The sequence below is a fragment of the Pygocentrus nattereri genome, chromosome 12, assembly GCF_015220715.1.
Source record: "Pygocentrus nattereri isolate fPygNat1 chromosome 12, fPygNat1.pri, whole genome shotgun sequence".
NCBI lineage: Eukaryota > Metazoa > Chordata > Actinopteri > Characiformes > Serrasalmidae > Pygocentrus > Pygocentrus nattereri.
This window is the reverse complement of record NC_051222.1, coordinates 39,888,405-39,908,301: the sequence shown is the minus strand read 5'-3', so window position 1 is coordinate 39,908,301 and position 19,897 is coordinate 39,888,405. Positions and strand designations below refer to the sequence as shown.

The 19,897-nt window shown below is 41.9% G+C and overlaps 1 protein-coding gene across 2 annotated transcripts in view; it reads right to left on the bottom strand.

Moving 5' to 3' along the window:
- LOC108412866 (integrin alpha-M-like) overlaps window positions 1-19,897 on the bottom strand; it is a 79,005-nt gene that overhangs the window by 42,343 nt on the left and 16,765 nt on the right. For both annotated transcript variants that reach the window (XM_037543636.1, XM_037543635.1), the window contains 4 exons: window positions 18,289-18,356; window positions 16,769-16,883; window positions 1,560-1,690; window positions 1,041-1,183 (listed from right to left, as the gene is read on the bottom strand). In XM_037543636.1, coding sequence (XP_037399533.1) covers window positions 1,041-1,183; window positions 1,560-1,690; window positions 16,769-16,883; window positions 18,289-18,356 — 457 coding nt within the window. The remainder of the gene's footprint in view (window positions 1-1,040; window positions 1,184-1,559; window positions 1,691-16,768; window positions 16,884-18,288; window positions 18,357-19,897) is intronic.

Genomic DNA, 19,897 nt, shown 5'->3' with positions numbered 1-19,897 from the left:
GACAGGAAGCTCCACCCTAATTCTACATGGTTAAAAGGAATGATATTCATTTAACAGTTACCATTACAGCTCCCTCTGACCAAATTACATATTTAGTTGATTTCTGAAGTGAAAGAAGTAAACAGAGCCTTTACATCAAGTTATTGACGTTACATCATCTTATGGTAGATAACGGGTGTGAAGGTATAACTACTGCTAACAGATGTGCGTAAAATATCCATCCTTTATTTACAGACATTCCAACAGTATCTTAAAGGTATTCCTTGTTTCTAAAATAAAGGTAACGCATGGCTGTCATGTGACGCTTCTTTAACAAAACCTGAGTGGTGTACTGTTGCAGTTTCTGAACTTAATTGGTGGCGTCTCTTTGGCTGATCGTTGCAGTTTATCACACGTTCAAAAACTTTGTTTGAGACTATCTCAACTATATCTCTGGTCTATAGTTTTACAGGATATCACAGGGTGGAGACAGGAAGTAGAGACAGTCCAAATCTACAGCATGTTAGTCGTCAGATAGCCGTGATTCTAGGATTTGGAATTCTTAGTCTAAGCGACACTGCCTTGTTTGGAGTATTATAGCGCCATTCAAGACAAGGTAAATGTGTCATATGTCAGTTAATGGGTTATCATAAGTTATTATAATATTATAATATTTTGGGGCAGTTGTGGGCTGGAGGTTAGGGAACCAGTCCTGTGACTGGAAGGTCGCTGGTTTGATCCCCTGAACTAACAGTCCATGACTGAGGTGTCCTTGAGCAAGACACCTAACCCCCAACTGCTCCCCGGGTGCCGTGGATAGGGTTGCCCACCGCTCCAGGCAAGTGTGCTTACTGCCCCCTAGTGTGTGTGTGCTCACTAGTGTGTATGTGGTGTTTCACTGCACAGATGGGTTAATTGCAGAGGTGAAATTTCCCCGTTGTGGGATTAATAAGTATCACTTAAAACTTATAGCATGTTACCAAATGCAGTATCTATGCAAAAAAACAAAAACAACTCTAGCCCATTTTCTTTGCTTTAACAGAAACTCACAGATTACTCACAGAACATAGTCAATACCCTGGTGGGTGTTTGTGAGATCCCTCATATGCTCCTCTTCATCAAGCTTTTTCTGAGCTGTGCCGTCCATGTAATCTTTAAAGGTGAAAACGGTCCGGGGAACTGCAGAAAACTGGACAGCAGCAAACTAAACACAGACAGACAAGAAATAGACTCATTAAAACAAATACATAAATGCACAAATCTCTTGAAGGATGACTGAGTTATGAAAATGGTATTGTTTCAGCCTTTTATCTTCATGTACTTTGTAATGCAGTACACAAACACCGGACCAAGTATATATTAATATACTATATACTGTGACATATATTCATATCATATCATATGACATATCGTGTGGCACCACAAAAACAAAAAAAGTGCAGTTATAGTGTAATTAAAAGTTCATTTAATGAATTTACATCAATTTTGTTGATTTAAAACTTGGAAGTGAAAATCAAATTATTGATGAAAAAAATCATGATTTTCAAAAAAGTGAAAATATAACTTTACAGTGCTTTTACCTGAATGGATGAGTTCTTAAGTTGAGTTGTAATTTTCCAGATGAAGTTTTTATTCTGATTAAAGTCCCCGGTTTTCATACTGGAAGAGCCATCGAACAAGAAGACCAAGTTCACCACATTTTTTTGGCACTCTGTAGAAAAATTAGAATTATGGAACTTTTCCAGATTTTCTGTTGCTACATGGATTGTTGACAAAGGCTGCAAATATTTCAAACATGTAAATGTGATTATTTCACTGCATCAAAATAGCTTTTGCAGCTGTATTCATATGTACAGTGTATCACAAAAGTGAGTGCACCCCTCACATTTCTGCAGATATTGGCCAAGATCATCCAGCGATTTAAAAGAGCAGGGTCCACTCAGAACAGACCTCGTGTTGGTTGTCCAAAGAAGCTGAGTGCATGTGTTGGGGAGTTACATTTCATTGAGGGACACATGAACTCCAATGTGTACTGTGAAATACTGAAGCAGAGCATGATCCCCTCCCTCCGGAAACTGGGTCGCAGGGCAGTGTTTCAGCATGATAATGACCCCAAACACACCTCTAAGATGACCACTGCTTTATTGAAGAGGCTGAGGGTAAAGGTGATGGACTGGCCAAGCATGTCTCCAGACCTAAACCCAATAGAACATCTTTGGGGCATCCTCAAGTGGAAGGTGGAGGAGCGCAAAGTCTCGAATATCCACCAGCTGTGAAAGTTTTCCAGAGTGGAAAAGCATTCCAGTGGCAACCTGTGAAGCTCTGGTAAACTCCATGCCCAGGAGAGTTAAGGCAGTTCTGGAAAATAATGGTGACCACACAAAATATTGCCACTTCAGGAACTGTCTCTTAGGGGTGTACTCACTTTTGTTGCAGGTGGTTTAGACATTAATGGCTGTATATTGAGTTATTTTGAGGGAAGAATAAATTTACACTGTTATATAAGCTGCACAGATGACTTTTCATTGTGTCAAAGTGTCATTTTGTCAGTGTTGTCCCATGAAAAGAACTAACATAAGTAACATTTTCCTATAGAAGTGGCCAAATTCTCATTGCTCTAACATGGCTAGATTTGTAGATAAATGGGAAAATAATGTTTTTATTTTTAAATTTGCTTTTCATTGACTCTATATTGTTGTCAGACCTAATATTTTAAAGCCAATTATTAAAATAAAATATATTTTGCAATTCTCTCTCATTACACCAACACTTTTTAAAAATGAACAAAGTAAGCATTGATATTAAAAGATTCAACAATAGTTGTTGTAGTAGCAATGCAACTAATAATAACAAAAGAAATATCAGAGAGAGAAATGTGGATACATTGTGGTAATAAAAAAGCTGAAAACCTTTCAAATAGAATAATGAATAACTTTATTTTTGCTATACTACTACAGATGAAATCAGCTGAAATAGATAAACTAAATTACAGTGCATACAGAAAGTTTTCACAATGCTTCACTTTTTCCACATTTTCTTATGTTACAGCCTTATTCCAAAATGGATTAAATTAATTTATTTCCTCAAAATTCCTCAAAATGAAAAAAAAAGTTTGAATGTTTGCAAATTCATTAAAAATAAGAAACAAACAAAAAAAAATCACATGTATATAAGTTTTCACAGCCTTTGCTCGATACTTTGTTGAAGCACCTTCAACAGCAGCAATAACAGCCTCAAGTCTTTATGAGTATGATGCTACAAGCTCGGCACCTGTTTTTGGGCAGTTTCTCCTGTTCTTCTTTGCAGAACCTCTCAAGCTCAATCAGGTTGGATAGGGAGCGTCGGTCCACAGCCATTTTCAGATCTCTCCTTCAATCAGGTTCAAGTCTGGGCTCTGGCTGGGCCACTCAAGAACATTCACAGAGTTGTCCTGAAGCCACTCCTTTGTCATCTTGGCTGTGTGCTTAGGGTCATTGTCCTTTTGGAAGATGAACCTTCACCCCAGTCTGAGGGCCAGAGCACTCTGGAGCAGGTTTTCTTCAAGGATGTCTCTGTACATTGCTGCATTCATCTTCTCCTCAACCCTGACTAGTCTCCCAGTTCCTGCTGCTGAAAAACAATGCCACAGCATGATGCTGCCACTAACATGCTTCACTGTAGGGATGGTATTGCCCAGGTGATAAGCGGTGCCTGGTTTCCTCCAGACGTGACGCTTGGCATTCAGGCCAAAGAGTTCAATCTTTGTTTCATCAGACCAGAGAAGTTTGTTTCTTATGATCTGAGAGTCCTTCAGGTATCTTTTTGGCAAACTTCAAGTTTGCTGTCTTTTGCCTTTTACTGAGGAGTGGCTTCCGTCTGGCCATTCTACCATACAGGCCTGATTGGTGGAGTGCTGCAGAAATGGTTGTCCTTCTGGAAGGTTCTCCTCTCTCCACAGAGCAATGCTGAAGCTCTGTCAGAGCAACCCTTGGGTTCTTGGCCACCTCCCTGACTAAGGCCCTTCTACCCCGATCACTCAGACTGGCCAGGTGGCCAGCTCTAGGAAGAGTCCTGGTGGTTCCAAACTTCTTCCATTTATGGATGATGGAGGCCACTGTGTTCATTTGGACCTTCCACGCTGAAGAACTTTTTCTGTACCTTTTCCCAGATCTGTGCTTCGATACAATCCTGTCTCAGAGGCCTACAGACAATCCCTTGGACTTCATGGCTTGATTTGTGCTCTGCCATGTACTGTTAACTATGGGACTATATATAGACAGGTGTGTGCCTTTCCACATCATGTCCAATCACCTGGATCTACCACAGGTGGACTCCAAACAAGTCAAAACAACTGAAGTATGATCACTGGAAACAGAATGCACCTGAGCTCAATTTTTAATGTTATGGCAAAGGCTGTGAATACTTATGTGCATGTAATGAACTGTGCTGCCTCAGGGCTGATTCTTTGATTTCACAGAGTGGTGACCCCCTCCTCCTCTTTACTTCTGAAACACTCCACCCCTCTGAGATGCTCTTTATACCCAATCATGTTACTGACCCAATTATGTTGTTTTAGTATTATTTAACTATACTAGTCTTTTGTTGCCCTGTCCCAGTTTTGTTGCTGGCAGCAAGTTTAAGAAGTGTATATATACTTGAAAAAACAATAACATTTCTCAGTTTCAACATTTGATAAGCTTTCTTTTTTAAATGATTTGCAGATCCTTACATTCTATTTTATTTACAACCCTATTTCCAAAAAAGTCGGGATGCTGTGCAGAATATAAATAAAAACAAAATGCAATGATGTGAGAATCATGTGAACCATATTTTTAAAGGAAAGTACTAAGACAAAGACAACAAACCAGATGTTGAAACTAAGAAATTCTACCATTTTCTGAAAAATATTTGCCCATTTTGAATGTGATGGCAACAACACATTTCATGGAACGTGGGCCTGTTTACCACTGTGTTTCATCACCTCTTCTTTAACAGCATTCTGTAACGGTTTTGGAACTGAGGAGAAAACTTCTGTTTTTCAAAGTTGCTGGTGGGAGTGTTTGCTGTTTTCTCTGTTCTATTTTGCTAGTTTTTTGCAACTTTTTACACTTTAATTTGCTGTTACACATTACTTGCAATTAGTTGCAACCACCGACCTTTGAAAGTCACTTCTTCTCTCATTGGATTTGCGAGACCCCTGGAAAGGACTCAATTCAGCCGACGAAACAGTGCGAGAATTGAGTTTGGCAGACCACAAGCTGTTGCTTTGCTCTGAGTGTTTAGTTTCAAAATCTCAGAATCAGAATTATAGGTCAGGTTTGCTTACTCATACAAGGAATTTGATTTTGGTTATACAAGTTCACAGAGCACAGTACCAGACAGACATTCACATGTAGTGAATAAAATAAAATAAAACATGCATTTCTTACCACCACTCATTCATACACACACACACAGTCATACCTGTAAACCTTACAATGAGCAAAATATGTGTCTTAAGTTAAAAGAGAGACACCTGGAAAGAGCTCTGGTTAAAGGTGATCTTTTCTATAACTATGTGTTATCACCTGTCTGTAAAGCACTTTGAGCTGCCTCAACTATCAGCATCTGTCAGCTGTCCATCTAATCCTACCGAGTTAGATATAATGATCAAGTTCTTAGAGGACACTTTTTTGATCTACTCTAGATAGTGTGATGTTGCATGAGTGGCAGTTCGAAAAGATACGGTGGCATTTCACAGGTCTCAGAGGAAGCCTGTGTTAGCTTTCACACTCCTAATTTTGCTAGCATCGTGTGATTGGGGGAGTCCTAACTAGCGTGTGGAATTGGAAATGACTAAATGGGGAGAAAATTGGGTAAAAACATGAAATATGTCTAAATAAATAAATAAATTAATTAATTAATTAACCAAATCTATTCTGTCAATAATATACTCCTCTCTTATCTTTGGATAAATCAGAAAAAACTCAAATTAGCAGTAATTAGACTCTGATTAAGAAAGCTAACGTTGATCCCTGTGAACTATCAAATTATAGACCTATATCAAATCTCCCTTTTATATCAAAGAACTAGGAAAAAATCATCATCATCATCATCATTAACCGCTCAGTCCAGATAGGGTCACAATAGTAGTTGAGAGAACAGAGAATCCTAGATGACCCTGTCCCCCACAACATCCTCCAGCTCATTCCAGGGGACTTGAAGCCGCTCTCAGGCCAACTTGGTGATATAATCCCACGAGCCCGTCCTAGAACGCCCCTGGTGTCTTGTCCCACTATGCCATGCCTGGTATACCCCCACCGACAGGCGTCCAGGGGGCACCCGGATCACATGCCCGAACCACCTCAGCTGGCTCCTCTCAATGTGGAGGAGTAGTGGCTTTACTCTCATCTCTTCCCAGATGACCGAGCTCCTCACTCTATCAAATAGAGTGTAGCTACCACCCTATGAAGAAAGCTAATTCCCGCTGCTTGTATTCTTTTAGTCATTACCCACAGCTCATGACCATAGGTGAGGGTCGGGATGTAGACCAACTGGTAAACAGAGAGCTTCGCCTTTTGGCTCAGCTCCCTCTTCACCACTACAGTCCAGTATAGTGAGCACATTACTGCTGCCGCCTGTCCCGGCCTGCAGCTGATCTCACGATCCCTCTTCCCATCACTCGTGAGCAAGACCCTGAGATACTTAAACTCCTCCACTTGGGGCAAATACTTTCCCCTTACCTGGAGTGGACATGCCATCCTTCTCCAGGCTAAGACCATGGACTTAGACTTGGAGGTGCTGATCTGCATGCCAATCACTTCACACTCAACTGCAAATCATTCCAGTGAGTGTGATTCAGCCAAAAGAACAATATTGTCTCCAAATAGCAGAAACACCACCCTCTGGCCTCCACACATAATGCCCTCCTAACCTCGGCTATGCCCTGACATTCTGTCCATGAATATCACGAACAGGAGTGGAGACAGGGCACAACCCTACCGGAGCCCAACGCTAACACTGAAAGGATCCAAATTAATGCTAAGTATACGAACGCAGCTCTCACTCTGGGAGTACAGAGATTGGATAGCCCAGAGTAGTAGCCCCGGTACCCCATACTCCTGGAGGACCTCCCACAAGATATCTTGGGGAACACGGTCATAAGCCTTCTCCAAGTCTACAAAACACATGTAGACTGGGTTGGCATACTCCCATGCCCCCTCAACAATCTGTGAGAGAGTGAAAATCTGGTCCATTGTTCCAAGGCCAGGATGGAATCTGCATTGTTCCTCCTCACTCTGAGGTTCAACTATCATTCAAAGTCTCCATTCCACCACCTTGGCATAGACTTTCCTAGGGAGGTTGAGCAGTGTGATACCCTGATAGATAGCACACACCCTCCAGTCCCCCTTTTTAAAAATAGAGAGCACTACCCCGGTCTGCCAGTCCAAGGGTACTGTTCCAGAGGTCCATGCAATGTTGCAGAGGCATGTTAGCCACGACAGCCCCATAACGTACAGAGCCTTAAGCATCTCTGGATGAATCCTGTCAGGGACGCATGTCTCCCAGATTAAGGAGTTCCTCAAAGTGTTCCTTCCACTGATCAACAATATCCTCATTTGAAGTCAGTTTCTCCACCCTTGCCAAATAGAGCTTGGGAGCAGCCACCCCGACCATTCCGGAGTTGCTCAACTGTTGTCCAGAACCTCCTTGAGGTTGAACGAAAGTCTTTTTCCATGACCTTACCAAACTCCTCCCATGCCCTGGATTTTGCTTCTGCCACCATTAGCTCTGAAGATCCCTAGACCACACAAGCCCTTCTGCCATGACATGGCCCCAATCCAGGAAGGGCTCTCCGAACCAGGAGAGTGAAAATTGTAAATGTTCTTTTGTTATTCTCTGACCAAGGAAACGTGTCTTTGCTAGTCCTCCTTGATCTTAATGCATCATTTAGCACAATAGACCACACTATCTTACTAGACAGATTAGAAAGCCTTGTAGGGGTAACAGGAACAGCTTTTTCCTGGTTTAACTCGTACCTCACTGATTGCTATCAGCTTGTTAATGTAAACAGTGAATCATCTGTCCTTGCAAAAGTAAAGTATGGTGTTCCACAAGGCTCTGTTTTAGGACCTATATCATTCACAATATATGTGCTACCACTGGGCACCATTATCAGTAAACACAGTATAAATTTCCACTGCTATGCCGATTACACTGTTATCTATATATCAAGTGAACTTGATGATAAAATTAAACATAGTAAGATTGAGAACTGTGTAAAAGACATAAAAGACTGGACGTCAAGTAACTTTCTCCTGCTTAACTTGGATAAAACAGAGGTTCTTCTTCTTGGTCCAAAAGCAGCAAGAAACAAACGGTCTAACTTAGTATGTAAACTTAATAGTTTCTCAGTTGCTTCAAGCTCATCTGTAAAAATCTTGGTGTTGTGATGGACGCTGTTCTGCCCTTCGACGCACAAATAAGTAATATCACTAGAACAGCCTTCCTGCATCTCTGCAATATCGCTAAATTAAGAAATGCAGTATCTCTACAGGACGCAGAAAAGCTAGTGCATGCATTTATTACTTCAAGGCTGGATCACTGTAATGCCCTGCTGTCTGGATGTCTCAGCAAAGGCCTTAACAAGCTTTAGTTAGTCCACCTGTGTTTAGTCCAGTTAGACTCTGTAGCCAGAGTCTCAGAAGAACCAGAAGGTTTGACCATATCAGCCCAGTTTTATCAGCCCTGCACTGGTTACCAGTTAAATTTCACACTGATTATAAAATCCTATTACTGACCTATAAAGCTCTAAATGGACTCGCCCCTCAGTACACGAATGAAGTTGTCTCCTACTATGGACCATCACACCTACTTAGATCACAAGGTGCTGCTCACTATTAGAGTATTATGGTAAACTGGGAGTGTTGGTGCCGTCATCCCACTACCTCACTCACTCAGGTTTGTTAACGGTGAAGTGGAGGTCACCAACATCTCAGAAAGCCTCATGACTCTGTTACCTGTCTGGTTTCTCCCTCTTAGTGAGGCTGTAGTAGCTCCACCTGCCAGAGTCTCTGCCACTCTGTTAACACTGTAATATGTGATCAGTCATTCTTTACAGAATTGACTGTGTTTTTCCTTTCTTTGCCAAGTTGATCATCTGTCCATCCTATGGATCTGATGCTGTTGCTTCTTCTACCTTATCAGGTGCCACTGCTCGCCAGCCTTCTCAACCAGTCTGAACACCATGGAGCTTCAAGCTGTACAATGCTGTGCAAACCTCACCTGCATGAACTGACCGTCCTGCTGCTGCTCCTGTTGTTCCCCGTTTTTGTGATCTAATATTTTATACTAAGGCTGTTTGCTATCTGTCGTGGCCCAGAGGAGGATGGGTTCCCCTTCTGGGTCTTGGTTCCTCTCAAGGTTTCTTCCTCTTGCTCTTAGCGAGTTTTCACTTGCCACTGTTGCCATTGGTGACACTCATGCGGACCTGGATATTTGTGTAAAGCTGCTTTGTGACAACACCTGTTGTAAAGTGTGCTATATAAATAAACTTTGACTTGACTTGATATAGGATTTCAGCTGCTCAACAGTTCATTTAATAATGCGTCAAATGTTCTTAGTGGTCACAGGTCTGGACTGCAGGCAGGTGTAATGGTGGGGAGCGATGATGAGGCAGATGCATGCACTGAGAAAAGCAAGATTTATTATGGGCAAATCCAAAATCAGGTTTGAGACAGTACCCTATACTACAAACAATACATCCAATAAAGACCAGCAAACACAAGGAGCAAACACAGGGCTTAAATACAAACAGGGATAATGACAGAACAGGATACAGGTGGAAAACACAGGTGGCAATGAACAGGGGCAGAGTCAGAAAACAAGGGGGCTGGCCTGGGACAGAATCAAAACAAAGAAAGCACGTGGACTAGACCAAAACAGAAAAGCACATGGAAGACTGGGAGGGGCCAATTGTGACAGCAGGTCAGTTTAGCACCGGGACTCTTTTAATACGGAGCAATGCTGCTGTAATACATGCAGAATTAAATACCTGGGTGTCCACATCAGTGAAGACCTCACATGGTCACTGAACACCAAGCAGCTAGTCAGAAAGGCTCAACAGCGGCTGTACTTCCTGAGGAGGCTAAGGAGGTTTGGGATGTCTCCGGTGATCCTCAGCAACTTCTACAACTGCGTCATTGAGAGCCTCCTGACCAGCTGCATCACCGTGTGGTACGGCAGCTTGACCGTGATGGATCGTAAATGCCTACAGAGAGTGGTGAAGACTGCAGAGAAGATCACCAATTCTCCACTGCACTCTCTGCAGAACATTTACAACCACAGAGTCCAAAGGAAAGCTGCCTCCATCATCAAAGACCCCACCCACCCCCAGCACGGTCTGTTCAAACCTCTGCCCTCAGGACGGAGGTATAGGAGTATGATGTGCAAGACCTCCAGGCTAAAGAACTCCTTCTTCCCCACCGCAATCAGAGTTCTGAACCAGAAATAACTATTCACACTTCGGTCTGCCAGACTTAGGTACAGACGTGTGATGTGTACCCCACTGGTAAAGAACTCTCTCCTCAGGAATAACCTGCAACTACTGTCACTTTAACTGTAGCACATGTTTACAATTGCACTATCGCACTTTACTACTCATTTCTGCTGCAGATAATCATGTTCCCGGCAAGGCACAGCACTATTTACCCATACCACTGTAATTTATACATTGCACTATTTCTTGATTAATATATATGGTTGTATATGTACTCTTTATATTCTTAATGTTATATCTGGCATTCTTAGCGAGGAGCAAAGTAAGCTTTTCATTGTATATAAGGAAACCTGTTTCCTCTGTACATATGACAATAAACACTTTGAACTTGAACTTGAGAATGTGGTTTTACATTGTCTTGCTAAAATAATCAAGGCCTTCCCTGAAAAAGACGTCATCTGGACAGCAGCAGATGTTGTCAAAACATATATATATAATTCAACATTAATGGAGCCTTCACAGATGAGCATGTCACCCATGCCATGTGCACTAATTAAGTGATACTTTTTAAATCCCACAAAGGGAGAAATTCCACCTCCGCATTTAACCCATCTGTGAAGTGAAACACCAAATACACACTAGTGAATACACACACACTAGGGGGCAGTAAGCACACTTGCCCGGAGTAGTGGACAGCCCTATCCACATCGCCCATGGAGCAATTGGGGGTTATTTGTCTTGTGGAAGGACACCTCAGTCATGGACTTTCGGCACTGGGGATCAAACCGGCGACCTTCCAGTCACAGGACCAGTTCCCTAACCTCCAGCCCACGACTGACCCCCCCCAAACCATCATGAATACTGGCTTTTGAACTGTGCACTGATAACAAGCTGAGTGGTCTTCAGCCCGGAGGACACAGTATCCATGATTTCCAAAAAGAATTTCAGATGTTGATTCGTTGGACCGCCGGACACTTTTCCACTTCCCCTCAGTCCATTTTAAATGAGCTCCGGCCCAGAGAAGGTGGCAGCGTTTCTGGATCCTGTTTTTTATATTTGGTTTCATCTTTGTGTTTTAGTTTTACAGCATTTGTGGATGCAGTGATGAACTGTGTTCACAAACAGTGGTTTTCAGAAGTGTTTCTGAGCCCATGCAGTGATTTCCACTACAGAATCATGTCTGTTTTTAAATGCAGTGCTGCCTGAGGGCCCAAAGATCACGGCCAGCAGATCCTGGTGTTCAGCCTCGTCCCTCACAGACAGAGATTTCTCCAGATTCTCTGAGTCTTTAATGATATTCTGCACCGTAGACGATGAAAAGCAGAAGCTCTTTGCTATTTTACGTTGAGAAACATTATTCTTGAATTGTTGCACTATTTGATCATGTAGTGGTGTCTTCATCTTTACTTCTGAAAGACTCCGCCTCTCTGAGAAGCTCCTTATACCCAATCATGTGCATATATTTTTCAAATAAAATAATAATAAAATTTCTAATAAAATTTCCCAGTTTAAATGTTTGATGAGTTGTCTTTGTACTTTTTTTATTTAGTATAGGGTTTAAATGATTTTCACATCATTGCATTTTTTGTGTTTACATTTTGCACAGCGTGCCAAGTTTTTTAGAAATGGGATTGTACAGTTAGCATCCCAACTTTTTCGAAAACAGTGTTGTCCACCAAGGCACTTCAATCAGCCCTCTCTTGTGATTCACATCAGATCTTCATTAGTCATGTAATGAAAACCTGAAGCACAAGTGATCAAGTGAGTTAAGTGGTCAAGCCAGGGATTGCACTTCATTCTCATGCTTATCTTTAAGGTGAAAGGGGATTGGCTGCTTAGTCTCACACTACCATCACAGGGAGGCACCCACCCAGTCACAATCAGCAAAATCTGAAACACCTGGCTAAGCTCTACTTAAACAGCTCTCTCAAAACACTGAAATCAGCTAACTCTGCCTTTCTCTACCAAGCCTTTATACAAGGACAGGCTGTGTACAATGAAGGGGAACAATCTCCCCGAAGAAATTAAAAATCTGTTGAGTGTTGAGACATGCTCACATAATGCATAATCCCACGGTACAGCGCTCAGACCGGATAAATCACTGAAAGTGATGTGCACAGGTGATGTGTGCCTTCCCCAAATGTCTGCTTGTCAACTTAATGGCCATTACTAAAATACCAAGAACCAGAAAGTTCCACCATATCAGCCCAGTTTTATCAGCCCTGCACTGGTTACCAGTTAAATATCGCATTGATTATAAAATCCTATTACTGACCTATAAAGCTCTAAACGGACTCGCCCCTCAGTACCCGAGTGACCTTCTCTCCCACTATGAACCATCACGCCTACTTAGATCACAAGGTGCTGCTCACTACTGGTACCTAGAACTAATAAATCTCCATCAGGGGGGAGAGCTTCTCATACAGAGCCCCCCAGCTCTGGAATAATCTTCCTGTTAATGTTCGGGAATCAGACTCAGCCTCAGTCTTTAAGTCTAGGCTAAAAACTCACTTGTACGGTCGAGTGATTAGTCTTCCCTGTCAGATCTGGACCTGCTGGAGTCTCTGCTGCCCTGTTATACTGTAATCTGTGGTCAGCCACTCTTTACAGAACTGACTCTGTGTTTTTCTTTCCTTTCTCTGCCGAGCTGATCAGCTGCCTATCCTGTGCGTCTGATGCTGTTGGCCCTTCTGCCCTGATTGGTGCCGCTGCTCACCAGCCATCGCCATAAACTGATTAAATCAGCCACTGCTTTTTCTTTTTTCCCCACTTTGTTCTATAAAACTTCATAGTAACGATGTTTACTGTCCGGTGTCGACCAGAGGAGGACGGGTTCCCCTTCTAAGTCTTGGTTGCTCTCAAGGTTTCTTCCTCTTTTAGGGAGTTTTTCCTTGCCATCATTGCCCCTGGCGACGCTCCTGGGGGCTCGGACCCGGATTTTTCCTTTCTTTCTTTCTGTAATACTGATTGTTCTGTAAAGCTGCTTTGTGACAACACCTGTTGTAAAAAAAACTGTATAAATAAACTTTGCTTGTTTGCTTGCATTGTGCCCCCTTCCTTTAATTGAGATCCCCTTTAGAAGATCTTTGGGTTCTTTGGGCAGCTGAGTAGCTCAGTTAATAGTAGTCCAGTTTTTTAATCAAGGGACTGAGCATCAAAGAGACATAAGGAAAGAAACGCTAGTCTCTTCAGGTAATGAAAACCTTCAGGCTTGATTATGGCAGCCTGCTAACCAGACCTGTGTGTCCTGTGCCCCCTCGGCAGCGATCCACCTCTGCCAGTCAGCTGCATTACACAGAGGTGGGATATCTTGGCCTTTTATGACTGTGTGAACAATGGTATTTACTGAACTCTATCAGAGTCTGTCACTCTCAGATGTAGCTGGAGTAAACAGGACACACACGAGAAAAAAGACTCAGAAAACTCAGAGATGAAACAATGTTTAGCTATAAATTGTTCTGTTTTTATGCACAATAAAAATATTTTTCGTATCATTTCATATTGTGTGTATTAATAATTTTGTAGTAGTCTAGAAGACTTTAATCCAGTCTCTATCAGCTTATGATTAGAAATGGTTATGAGAGCTTAATGTGCTTTTCGTGGTGCTGTAGGACAGGGAACTGAAGGCGAATTTCCTCTGAAGGCGAATTTCCTCTCTCAGCGGAGGGGAATTTAGCTACAGACCAGATGTCTGCCAGGCCTGTGTTGGGTGGTGGGGGTACTTGGCAACTGATGTGTGGTTGACTATTGGCTGGGAGCCAGTGCTCAAAACATAACAATGTAATGTGAGACGAGAAAAATGTAAAAAATAAAATGTCACTTTTGGTAACACTCAGTAACATCAACATCATATCAACAATACGTAAGTATATTCAGTAGATTATCAGGACACTTTATTGAGTGAATAAATATATTTTCTATAATCTGATGAATTCAGCTGTTTTTTTTCTGAGTGCTGGTGCAGATCTGAAGATGTTTAACCTGAGAAAAACTGAACATCAACATTCTCAACCAGCTGATACAGAAATGCTGACACCATCCTGGTCCTGGAGCTCCAGTGGATTAGGGTTAGGTTATGGTTAGGATTGGCGCCAGGGTGAGGGATTAGGTTTTGGCTAAGGTTAAGATTAGGGTTGGGATTAGGACCACGGTGAGGGATTAGGTTTTGGGTTGAGGTTAAGATTAATGTTGGGATTAGGACCAGGGTGAGTGATTAGGTTTTGGGTTGAGGTTAAGATTAATGTTGGGATTAGGACCAGGGTGAGTGATTAGGACCAGGGTGAGGGATTATGTTTTGGGTTGAGGTTAAGATTAATGTTGGGATTAGGACCAGGGTGAGTGATTCGGTTTTGTGTTGAGGTTAAGATTAATGTTGGGATTAGGACCAGGGTGAGTGATTAGGTTTTGGGTTAGGTTGGGAAAGGTTGAGTTTTGCTGAATGGAGCCAACGTATAAAGTCTGCTTCATGTAACATCATCAATACGTCTATGTAATATCAGTTATTTATATTCTGCAATTGATTAATAAACTACAGTTAATCATCTACAAAGGGCCACTCAGAATAATGTTACTGAAGCTTTCTATTCCTTCTGAGTGCAAAATTATGAGTTAGAATGAAGTTATGGGTTTTAATTCTTGTCTGTTATGATTTCTGTGCTTTGGATGCCAGTGTCACTGACTGCAACGTTTTACTGATGCTTAACAAATGCCTTTGTTAAAACGCCGTTACCTCCAATGTCTATGAAGCACTGGACACAGAAAAGGGGGAAAAATGTTTAATATATGAAAAAGGTAGAGGAAAAGTGCAAGAGAGGCTGAAAGTGTGTGTGTTAGGATGTTTAACATTTTTGACCCACCGGAATTCACTGGAATTTTCCTGCATTGGCTTTTCCAGATAATGGAAAGTCTGGGTAGGGGTGCTGGTATTATGCTTCTACTTAGAGCAGCACTTTGAATGACTCAAAGGCTGGACTAGATTTGGCCAAGTGATTAAGTCATTCAGACTAAAGGAGCTGCATTAAAGACACTAATAAAAACATCCTGTTTCATTCTGAGAGATAGAGAAAGTTTAAAAAAGTGATCATGTTAAATGAGCTATAACTTTTTATTAAAACAAATAGAATACAATGATCTGCAAATCCATTTCAATCTATATTCAATTGAATCCACTACAAAGACGAGATATTTAATGTTCAAACGGATAAACTTATTGCTTTTTGCAAATATTCACTCATTTTGAATTTGATGCCTGCAACACGTTCCAAAGAAGTTGGGACAGGGGCGTGTTTACCGCTGTGTTACATCACCTTTCCTTTTAACACTCAATAAGAGTTTGAAAAAGATGGCTTGGATGGCAGCAGATGTTGCTCCAAAACCTGTATGTACCTTTCAGCATTAATGGCACCTTCACAGATGTGCAGGTTACCCCTGCCATGGGCACTAACACCCCCCACACCATCAGAGATGCTGGCTTTTGAACTTTGCGCTGAAAACAATCCGGACAGTCCTTTTCCTCTTTGGCCTGGAGGACACGACGTCCATGATGTCCAGAAACAGTGGGAAATGTGGACGCGTCAGACCACAGGACACTTTTCCACTCTGCGTCAGTCCATCTCAGATGAGCTCGGCCCAGAGAAGCCGGCAGCGTTTCTGGGTGGTGTTGATATGTGGCTTCGCTTTGCATGGCAGAGTTTCAACTTGCACTTGTAGATGGAGCGACGAACTGAGTTCACTGACAGTGGTTTTCCGAAGTGTTCCTGAGCCCATGTGGGAATATCCGTTACAGAATGATGTCGGTTTTAATTGCACGTTGAGAAACGTTGTTCTTAAACTGTTGGACTATTTGCTCACGCAGTTGTTCACAAAGTGGTGAACCTCGCCTCGTCCTTGCTTGTGAATGACTGAGCCTTTCAGGGATGCTCCCTTTATACCCAATCATGACCCTCACCTGTTTCCAATTTACCTGTTCACCTGTGGAATGTTCCAAACAGGTGTTTTTTGAGCATTCCTCAACTTTCCCAGTCTTTTGTTGCCCCTGTCCCAACTTCTCTGGAACGTGTTGCAGGCATCAAATTCAAAATGAGTGAATATTTGCAAAAAACAATAAAGTTTATCTGTTTGAACATTAAATATCTCGTCTTTGTAGTGTATTCAATTGAATACAGATTGAAAAGGATTTGCAAATCATCGTATTCTGTTTTTATTTATGTTTTACACAACGTCCCAACTTCATTGGAATTGGGGTTGTAGATAAACCCTAACAGAACTATCAGGTTAGATGATCAGAAGAACACTACAGAATGTGCTATAGTACATTGAAAGAACAGCTGGTACCTTGGAAAGCGACTGTTTTGTTAGCGATGGGATCCAGTTGACTGTTGAAGTGGTAGCAGATGCCGCTCAGGTAGGAGTTTCCACCACAGTCATGAGCGAGACTGGGACTGCAGCTCTAAATGAACAGGAGAGACTGTATACAGTTGATATATCCATAACTTACATCAGAGTGTCTCCCTGGATCAGCATGTTATTAATAAAATCAACCAAAACACACATTTTAGATATTTTTACACAGACAACATTGAAAAATTGTAGTTTCAGGGAATGATTTTGTAAAAAATCAAATTCACCACTGACCACAGATCAGCTGAGACCCATTTAGCATACAAACTGTTCTCCTTTATTGGTGCTACGGGGCTGATGTTTCTTAGCCTCATAGCTCCAGCTCTAAAGAAGCTAAATGTGGACACTAAACATGTCTCGGTGGATCGAGTACACCAGGGAAAGTGGAATTTGCATAAGCTTGATTTTTCTCCAACACCATTCCTTTAACCAAAAACCATAACTGATGATGGGGATGGTCAGGTGTTTAGACCTCACTATAGAAAAAACATTCAAAGCTCTTCCAAGTGTTGCAAAAGTAGCCAACAATAACCATATAACTGTAAATTAATAAATAATACACATCCAGATCATAACAGGGAGAAATTGTGAGCATATTAAATTTGCATGTTATTACATCCGTGTCCAAAACAGGGGTCCAAAGCAGGTCCTATTTAAAGCTCAGATCAGTGTGGAAATTCACTGCTAAACAATTCAGAGCCTGTTTCATAGGTTAATAATAACAAAAACAACAGGTTAGGAGGAAGTTATCTAACTTCCATTTGAGCTAGGATTGTACGTTGTGTAAAACATAGGATTCAGGACTGCACGGAAATGTTGTGATGGGTTTAGCAGTTTGTACCAAGGAGACTTTTCCATTTGAACCAAGCCAAAAACATCAAACTCGACTTTTATTCACACGGTCCGAACATTAATGGACAAAGACTCCTGCAGTTTCGTTGCACTGGGCCAAGACTTACTGATGGTCAGTTTCAGAATCCAGAGTTGCTTTTCTGTAATAATGAATTGAATAAATTGAGTTGCTGCCCCACAACCCAGTGGATAAGCGAAAGACAAGACGGGTGAACGGATAAATGATAAAACCATCTGTTCGTACCTTTTCAATCCTATGTCCTGAGCTATGCTATTTAATTCATTTTGGAGTATGTCTTAATTGAGTAGTCATACAATTCAAAGAGCTGCTGCTGTGCTCAAAATGGAAAATGCAGTTTGTGGTTTCGCCGTAATGCCAACTATGTATAAATAGATATATAAATGGATGGTAAGATTCAACCTGTTCCTCTAAACAATTTATACTGATTTCTTTATTTGTTTGCTTGTTTCCCTTCATTTCCAGGCAAAGATTTTACAGGATGTCAATTAGAAGACAAGAAGCAGATTTGGCTCCACAGTGAAACTGTAGTGAATCCAGACGGGAGCTGAAGAACCCAAAGAACTTTTAGTTCCACACTTACAGTCAGACTGGCTGAAGGGGTGGACCTCGCTGCCATGGACATCCCAAAGAACCGGGCATCACTGGAGTCTGTGGATGAAAAACGTTGAATCAACTGTTATGGAATTAAGACATTTGTGTGTTGTCCTGATGGCTACAGCCGACTAAGCTCACCGTCATGCCTGCTACCAGTCCGCATACGGACCAGAACTACAAATCCCAGAATCCGTTGCGGGCTCATGAGGAGGAGTTTCCTTCTCTCTTGTTTTCAGACTCTGACTCCATTCCCTAAAAGCCTTTGCAAGATCACCTGACCACATCTTCGTCCTATCAGCGAGCTGTGTCATGGTAGTGTCACGTGACAGGTGAGTTTAGATATAAGCCTGAGCTTTAGTTCAGCTCATTGTTTTCCCTGTGAGACTTACTGAGCGTCCATTCCTGCTCTGATTTCATCGTGTATGACTTCCCGCCTGTTTATTCTGTCGCCCCTGTTTTTGGACTCTCCCTTTTGTGCCTTTGTCTGGTTGGTTTGATATTTTGGTTCTGACGCTCAGCCTGTTTTTGTGGACTTTTGCCTTGCCTTGCCCTTTTTTATTATGGTTGCCGTTCTTATCGTATTGATTGTCCTGGACTCGTCCCATGCCTGTTTTCTGATGCCTCTCTGCCTCTCCCCAAGTAAAACTTTACTCTTGTGTTTTAACCGGGAGCGCCTGCTTTCTCGTCGCATGTAACACTCGCACTCTTTCCCAACTGATGGACACTCCATGTAAAAGAGTCCAACCATGTCATGGCAAAATCTCCTGCTTTTTATATTTTTACATTTTTTTTCATCAAATCAAATTTGATCGTATTTTGCCGTATTTGTTTTGCGTGATGACCATCTCACTGGCTCCAAAATACAAAGCCAATCAGAATTTGTTTCAAAACCTTTTAACGTACAGTTAAATGTAAGGGGCAGTCGTGGGCTGGAGGTTAGGGAACTGGCCCTGCGACCGGAAGGTTGCCAGTTCGATCCCCTCGGCTGACGGTCCATGACTGAGGTGTCCTTGAGCGAGACACCTAACCCCCAACTGCTCCCCGGGCACCGTGGATAGAGCTGCTCACTGCCCCCTAGTGTGTGTGTTCACTAGTGTGCGTTTCACTGCACGGATGGGTTAAATGCAGAGGTTTAATTTCACAGTGACAAATGGTTCTTAATTCTATTCTAAGTTACTATGACACTGAATATAATTGTTCAGTGTTGTGTTGGAGAAAGGTTATTATTATTTGGGAAGTGAGGACGTTAAAAACAAGAAAAAAAATCCATCAAAAAAGGCCTCAAGCTGGTGTGGGCAGTAGTTTAGGTCTTGCACTCCCCATAAGAGGAAAGTAAGGCCAAACTGGACATGGGAGCTCCAAAAATATCTCTGAATGAAATGAGTTTTCTTGTTCATTTCCAACATTAACCCAAGTAAACCCGAATTCATAATGTAGACTCTACAATCTTGTCCACCAGTAGTGATGACTAAATAAAGTTTTCTACACAATGTATCTGAATTCATTCCCTGAGAAACTGGAGGCTAGCAGACCTACTTTTAAATGTTCTCTTGTCTACTTCTAAGCCCTAATGATTTCCACTGAAAAGTAAAGAC